Raw genomic sequence first — 7,983 nt, forward strand, 5'->3', positions numbered from 1 at the left:
CGTAGAGATTGTTTGGGATGCTGCTGGTATAACTCTGGTGGTTTTTAGCCTCTGGGACCAGGTTTTGGTTTTGTTTGGGGTGTGGCAATGGTTTAGCATTAGCCCAAGCAAGTGTTGCCTCAAGGAGACAGCACCCTCTGCCTTATTTTAGGAGAAAAGGTGGTGATGGAGACTCGGAGAGAGGCCAATTTCAGCAGCTGGCAGGCAGGAGTACGACTGTGCCTTTATGGTGCAGGACCATGTGCTTGACCGATGGATACAAGAGCTTCAAAGCCTGGTGAGATACATCCCTTCCTCACCCCAAAACCTGCATCCAGGAACAGCCATCCTTCTGCGCCTTATCTCTTCCTCTAAATCCTGAAATGTTGCCACCTGGTTTTAAGTTTTAAGCTTAAAAATGGAAAGAAGAACCCATGGTTTGTATTTTTAGGCTGGCTTGAGAAAAACCTATCGTTGATGACTCTGCAGGGAGAAGTTTGCTTCTATCCCAGTGATTCCTCACCCTAAAACGGGTATGTCCCAATGCATCTGCTTCAGGGGGATGCTGTTGAGCTTAAATCCTGAGTATCAGTGAAATGTTTGAAAAATAGCTATTTTTTTTCTACCAAAAGCTCTTCCCTGACGTTGCCTTATCGTTTTGACGGGGAATGAAAATTATCCTGGGGTTTGTACCTGCGGTACCTGAACTTTGACTTCCAACACAATCTGTGTGTGGACGTACCCAAAATTGCACCCAGATCCTTCCAGCCTTTTTGGAAATGAGGGAATGAGTGATTTAAAGCAGTCGGGCCCTTGCTTTGTGCTGTGTAATAATACTTTACAGTTAAGAGTGTTTAAAACTTTGGGGCTAAGTTCTGCAGTTCTCCACTGCCCAGAGCTGCCTTTGACTCCAGAGAGGGTTTTGTACAAGTGAAAACGTCATAATTGAGCCCTTAATCAGCATTTCTTTTACTGCTGGGGCTTGAACACTCTTGTAAAGAGGCACCATATACAATTGAAGCTACACTTATGGCTAAATGGTGCAGAAATTATGAATACAGATGAAATACTTGATGTACAATTTTTGTTGCCGCTCATAGAAAATACGCGATATTTAGGGCAACATTTTCATCTTTTCATCTTTTCTGGCACAGTTTCTACCTGTTCATCACTGCGATTAAAATTCCGTGGCAGGAATTAGCTGTGCGCGTGACTCGGGGATGCTGAAGGTTGTCTGAGAGCTGGTGGCTGCTCAGTTCGATCTGGGCTGCTTTGGGTAGCTTAGAATGCAAAGAACGGGGGTGAGGAAGAGGAGGAGAAGGAAGGGTCATGGCCAAGGAGGTGGAAGGGGAAGAGAGGGGGTGACAGCAAAAAGTGGAAGGCTTATTTATTTAGAAGCTGGTCTCTTGATTTTATTTGGGAGTTTCTTTGAGGACCTGTATGTCTTGCCACCAAAGTCTACTGGGGGAATGCAAGCTGGCCACTGGAGGTTGAGGTGTTTGGGGTCGTCTGATGTGAAGCACACCAATTGCAAACAGAGGTTGGGTTTTTTTGGGGGTAATTGGAAGCTAATTTAGGACCTGCTCGCTTGGTGTTTTTAGGGTGATAGGGTGTACCCCATGATCCCATGCGTGCGGCGGCGGTACCTTGGGGATGAAGCTGATCTCCCAGCCGTCGAAGGGGAAGGAGAAGGGCTCCCACTGCACCTCCACCGTTGTCTCTGTGATGGTCTTGAACTTCAGCCCCTGCGGCGTGGCGAGGCCTGGAAGGGAGCAGGGGGCAGTGAGCAGAGCGGGGTGGGTGTGCAGGTGCTGCCGCTCCCCACCCTGCTCCCTGGGGCTGTTTTGTCATCTGGGCGATGAAAATGGGGAAACTTTGGGTAGCTGTTAGCAAAGTCCCTTTGTCCCCACTCCGGGTGGGTTGGAGGGAGAAGAGGGAAACACCTGGGCTGCTGGACATGGAAGCATCCCACTGCATTGCTGTGCAAACAGAGTGAGTAATGGGGTCGCAAAAGGGGTGTCTGGATAGTTTACGTTTTCCTCCTGCCCTCTGTATCTTTAGTTTCCGATGATCCTTTCTGGAGGTTGCTGTTACGGCTCGATACTCCCGTTTTCCTCTGTGCATCACGGTCCCGGTCAGGACTATGTATCTCCTGATGCACAGCAGCATCCCCTCTTGCTGTGCTGTCGCCCATGTCATGGGGATTCATCACAGGGAACCCGTCCAGGAGGAGGAGGAGAACCTGTGACTTCTGTGATATATCACAGTGTTTTCTAAGAGGAAAGAAGTGTAGTATTTTGGGCCATGTTCTGGGGGCTTCAATCAAACACTGAAAAGTTTCTTTGATTTTTAGTCGTTCAGGTTTTCATCTAGACTGAATTTTTCTGCAGAGGGTGGACATGTTTCCCCCTTTCCTATATCCCCATACGGATATAAATGGAGATAAAAATATCCCCAATATGTTTTTCTGAAGGCTCAAGTTTCTGCTGCTAGAAGGTTTTTATGGAAAATGTGAGTCAGCTTAAACATCACCTCTGGTTACCTGGGTACCAAGCGACAAGTGCGGTAGGATACTTACTGGTCATCACCTTGGAGGTAACGGGGATGCTCAGGATGTCGCTGATGACCGCGTAGACACTGACGTTGTAGGCAACTCCCGGCTCCAGCTCTGTGATGGTGATGCTGCTCCAGTCCCCAGGCACCCGCTGCTGGAGCTGGGTGCCCCCTGGCCCTGCCGGCTGGTACGAGACGACGTACTCGGTGGCTGCCCCGGGGCTGTCCCACGTCAGCTCGATGGAGCTGTCGCTGATCCCCATCACTCGCAGGTTTTCGGGAGGAGCCACTGATGGGAAGGGCAGAGGTAAGAAGAGCATCAGGGTGTGCCTGGCTTATCCTCCCATCCAGCTGTGGGGAATGGTGCGTGGGTCTGCTGGTGGGACACGGGCATGTGTTTTGGGCTGGGGTTTATGTGCTATCTGTGGTTGTATTGACTGCTACAGCAAGGCGAAGGCTCAGGAGAACCTGATTGCAGCTGCTGTCGCACCAAGGGTTTACCACTGATATTGGGATGAACCTCACTGCCTTTTTGCTTGACTCCCAAGCTTTTGCCTGTGGTGTCTTTGAGGACAGGGACAACAGGGAGGCAGCCAAACTGCAGGGCCTGAGCAGGTCCTGTGCAACGTGCTCTGCCAGGTATGGGTTTTTCCTAGGCTTCGTGGTGCTCCTGTGGGACTCTGGGCACCTTGAAGCCCTCACTCATACATTAGGGTCTGGCTCTCCCCACCCATGCCCCCGCTACCTGCTGAGCAGTCCTGCCCTTCGTAGCCTTCCTCGCAGACGCAGAGCCCATCCTGGCAGACCCCGCGGCCGCTGCAGGCGTTGGGGCAGTGCAGCCACCCGCAGTCCTCCCCGGCGTAGCCCTCCCGGCAGATGCACGTGCCGTTGGCACAGTGGCCCTTCCCCGAGCAGTCACGGGGGCATCGCAGCTGGGAGCAATCGTCCCCGGTGAAACCTTCCTCGCAGACGCACTCGCCGTCCACGCAGAGCCCGCGGGAGCCACAGCCGGCGGGGCAACGGAGCTGGGAGCAGTCCTCGCCCCCGTAGTCGTTGTCACAGATGCACTGGCCCTCCAGGCAGACGCCGCGGCTGGAGCAGCCCCGGGGGCAGCGGGGCTCGGAGCAGTTGCTGCCCGCCCAGCCTTCCATGCACACGCAGCTGCACGACTCCAGGCTGAAGTTCCCGTGGCCGCTGCACTGCGGGGTGTAGTCCAGCTGCCCTGCAAGGACGTGGGACCGAGGGTCAGAGCCCGCTGGGTGGGAGGTGGAAAAAGGGCAGCGTTGGCCCCCATGTCAGGCTGTTGCTGGGTTGTGGGGAAGGGGGGCAAGATAATGGAGGAAGGGGGCAAGATATGGGGCAAGTAGGGGATGGTCCTCCCTCTGGTTGAACACGCCCAGCTCTGGGGAGCTGGTGGCTTTAGGGCTGGCAGGGGCAGAATTGGTGATATGGGCTCTTGGTGGGGCTTGGGTTGGTCCCCAGGAGTTTGTCTGTCCCCTCGGGAGTGCTGGACTCCACGGCACCTAGCTATGTGTGCCATCAGCCCTGTTGGGGTGCAGGTGCTCCCTTTGACTTCTCTTCAGTTCAGCACTCTGGTGATGGGAACCTCCCTGGACCTCTCACTGGGAAAAAGCCTTCCCTGGCCAAGCCCTCTGCACCAGGCGTGACTTAATGGGTATCTTGTTGGCTCCTCTCCACCCACTGATTCATTTTACATGTAAGAGATCATCATCTGCTTGCCCTCTGTCCTACAAGAAGCAGGCACATACCCAAAGACTTGATCTTCATCCCTATCCTGGTGACCTTGATTAAGACTGAGCTGTTGGCTTTGCACAATGTATCATGGGTTTGGGTGTGCTGGGATTGTGGAAAAGCTCACGGCCACTACGGCCACCACCTCTGAAGTTCCCCCTTTACCTTGCACAGCACGCTGGGGCGAGAAGGGATGCATGGGGACAAAGGCATCAGTCACTCTGATGTTGCCAACACTCCCCTCTTTTGCCCCTCAACATGGGCCCGTTGCTCCAGCATGTGGTTTACCCCAGCCAGCCTAATTTTCCCTTGCAAATTATTACTGCTTTTCTTCCTCATGTGAACCGAGGAAGATCCAGAAACTCTTTCTGTGCTTCCTCCAACCCTTGGGAAGCCTCTGTGCCACAGAAGACCCCAAGAATTTTTGTCCCCCAACTGAGTTTTCCATCCTAGCTGAGCTACCTGAGCAGCTCCTCCTGCAGCAGGTGCAGCAGAACCTCATGGAATAGGGGTTCAGTTACACGCTGTACCGAATAGATCCGTTTGGGTTACTTTGCAGGATGCTTCTCATCTCAACTGGGGAGTACTGGGAATGGCGGTCAGGTTCCCTTCAGATCTCAGCTTCTATTTAAGTTATCAAAAGAGAGTGGTTGTAAGCGTGCTGGAAGAGCGGGGTTTTCCTTGGGAGAATGCCTTGGGTGGTGGGGCGGGGATCCCGATCTCCTTTGCGGTGCGGTGAATTGAAAGCAACTCCAGAAAAAAGAAACGAAATCACTCCCATTTTAGCTCAGCACGCATCTGCCGTTGGCGTGGAGGCCCCACCAAGAGACGAACGTTTAACGGGACCGTCTGCGTAAGTTACAAGTCACCCAAACAGGTCTCTGAGTTCTGGATTAATTCCTTTAAAACAGGTTTTTCCCCTTGCTTTTCCTACGTGATTTTAACCCTTGCTTTGCGCACACTGGTGGCACATGTGGGCATTTTCTGTTTCTTTTTTTTTTTTTTTAATCACAGCTGATGGCCGTTGCATCGGGAGGGGATGCAGGTGGAGCCTCTGGCTGGAAACACACTGACTTCCAGTGGCTGCATGGGAAATGTCAGCCTGAGCCACCCCGCTGCGGGTGCCGTCCTGCTTTCTCCCTCCACTCTTGGTCCAGCTCTGTTGACTTGAGTGTGGATCATTCCCATTTACTTTTAATGCATCCTCAACATAGAGGAGTTGGGCTACCACCGAAAAAAATCACACTAATAGCTGCAAAACTTAAAAAAAGGCAGCGGGGATTGGGGAGAAACGGGTTGATTTTAATATTTCTTGCTCCCTGTTGCTGTTCTTGCCCTGAAAAGCAGTTTTCCCCTGGAAAGACACCCTGCCTGGCCCTCCTTGCTTGGTGGGATCTTCCTGTGGGGAGCCCTGGTGTGTCGGAACCCCAAGCAGGGTGGGGCTGTGCGAGGGACGGATGCCCTTCGGGACAGCCCCTCTTACCGACCTCCCCAAGATGTAAGGAAAACCTTCGGTGTGCTACCTCCTGCGCTGTCGAAAACAGCCTCTAGCCCAAACCTGTCTTAACCCACCTCGTTTCATCTCGTGCTGCTTCCCTGGCTCTGAGGAACGGCCGCAGCGAAACGAGGGGCCGTCTTTGGTGGGGTGACCCTAACGGGGACTCTCGGAGAGCTTCGCAAACCGCACATATTGTTATTCAGACCCAGTATCCTGTTGACAGTTTTGTGCCTTTGTTATAGGTTTTGTTTGCACCTTTCGTGGCAACAGAAGTTATTCCCCGTGTTTTTTATTCTTTTTTTTTTAAAAAAAAAAACCAAACTCAGCTTTTCATACACATTCACTCCTCCTCCAGAGAAGATGATGGGGTTTATCGCTGGCTCCCGTGGAGCTGCCTTCAGCCCAGGGACAGCTTAGGAGAGCAGCAGCTGCGTCTCTCCCCTCTGTCCCACGCGCAGTGGCAGGTTTCTCTGAGCGTTGCAAGGACTGCAGGGTTGAGAGATCACCCTGCTCACCCCTTACCAGCAGTAATTTTGTCTCTAACGAGGCTTTAGCTCTGGCCATTATGGGGTTTCTGCAGCAAGCAGGGCATGGGGGCTCAAGTGACCAAATCCCTTCCAGGGATTTTCTTGCCTTGGAGGGCCTAAGCCAGGCTTTTCCCTAAAGCCACAACTACATCACGGGTGAACACAGGTTTTCCTCCGTTGCCACTCTGAGTGGCATCACTGGCTTTGAACTTATTTCTCCTGCCTTTTGCTCGAGCCCTCAGTCCCCAGCAAGAGCTAACAGGATGGCATTACTACCTGTGGCTGCATTCTCTTGGCAGCAATTGGAGTTGCATTGGTCCCGGAGCATGGAAACCTCCCTCTCCAGCATCTCAATCCTGCTCAGCAGCTCCTGCAGGGACGGGAGGGAGGTGGAGCACTTGCAGGCCTGCTTGGGCAAGTTTATCCTGTGGGTGAAGGTGACCTGGCTCTCGCTGTCGGAGGTCTGCTCCGCGTACTCCGCCAGCTGGTCGTCTTCTGAACTCACCTCCTCGGCCGAAGACTTGAACATGGACGAGCAGCAGCTGTCTAGGGGGATGTTGATGTTGTAGATGTGGTGGAAGACCATGGGCTGCTCTTTGATGGGTGGGCTGCAGTTGGCAAGACCACCCTCCTTATCCACTGCTGGCCTCTCGGCCGGCTCTGTTGTCACCTCCAGCCGGCACTCGAAAGGTTTGAGGACGGCGCCCAGCAGAAGCAAGTTGAAGCTGATGAGCACGTTCCTCAGGACTGGGTTTTCACTGTCAGTCCCCATTTTCCTGGGAGAGGGAAGAACCTTCTAAGCCAGCCTCAGTCAGCCAAGCGCGAGGAGGACCTGGGGAGACAGAAGGAAAAGAGCATGGTTGGTGTTAGCCCTGAAACCATGCTCAGCTTAGAGAAGCAAGTCCTGCTGGGCAAAGTCATCCAGAGAGGTGTGGGCCTGACTTGACCCACGTACAGTCCTGTTGGCTTTGGTGGAGCCTAAATCAGCTGCGAGCAGAGCCCACAGCTGGTGGGGAGACTCTGTCGTAGCCCTTGGAAAGTGACAGAGGCAGATACTTGTTGCTATTTTTTTTTTTTTAAAGGAAACAGTTAATCTGGTACTAACAAAGCACCGAATACCCGTGTTTTCAGGAGAAACACCCTGTACAGGATCTACTTTCAGTGCCACATCAGTACGGCGTGTGGGGTCCAAAGAGTTAACACATGGGTGATGGTGACGCATCCCTTTGCTCTCCTTCGGTTGTCTCCGGTGCCCCAGGAGCTTCGCCCTGGGTTGCTAAGCTTTCTCCAGTAGCTATAGGAACGGCAGCCTCGATGTTCAACACCGTTAAATTGCACCATGCAGGCTCCGGCTTGTTCAGCTTGATGCTCTGAGCAGACAAATCCCTCCCGTTAAAGTGGCTTCGCCCCCTGCCCGCGCTCTGGATTACAGGTTAACCTCGCCTTGATTTGGAACAACACAACTTCTCGTTTCGATATCAACCGTGATGCCCCCGGGGTGGTAATCCAGCCTCTGAGGACCACATTTATCTCCAGCCTAAAATCACTGGTATCAGCCCAGTTGCGCTGGGGATGGATTTGCCCCCGTTACCCTTGTCGGGACTGTTGTGTGCTGACCAACACTTAATGTCAACTGGTTTGCCATGAGGAATCGCTGCCTGGTCTGTCAGAGGA

General features: G+C 53.0%; 1 protein-coding gene across 1 annotated transcript in view; it reads right to left on the minus strand.

Annotated features, from left to right (window-relative positions):
• TNR (tenascin R) overlaps window positions 1-7,081 on the minus strand; it is a 30,425-nt gene extending 23,344 nt beyond the window's left edge. Inside the window, exons 1-4 of the mRNA XM_086617074.1 lie at window positions 6,586-7,081; window positions 3,278-3,754; window positions 2,558-2,821; window positions 1,626-1,741 (exon numbers count right to left, since the gene is read on the minus strand). Of these exons, the coding sequence (XP_086473200.1) occupies window positions 1,626-1,741; window positions 2,558-2,821; window positions 3,278-3,754; window positions 6,586-7,081 (1,353 nt within the window). The remainder of the gene's footprint in view (window positions 1-1,625; window positions 1,742-2,557; window positions 2,822-3,277; window positions 3,755-6,585) is intronic.
• Window positions 7,082-7,983: the final 902 nt, after the last annotated feature.

Source organism: Tauraco erythrolophus, chromosome 10, assembly GCF_009769465.1.
Source record: "Tauraco erythrolophus isolate bTauEry1 chromosome 10, bTauEry1.pri, whole genome shotgun sequence".
Classification (NCBI taxonomy): Eukaryota; Metazoa; Chordata; class Aves; order Musophagiformes; family Musophagidae; genus Tauraco; species Tauraco erythrolophus.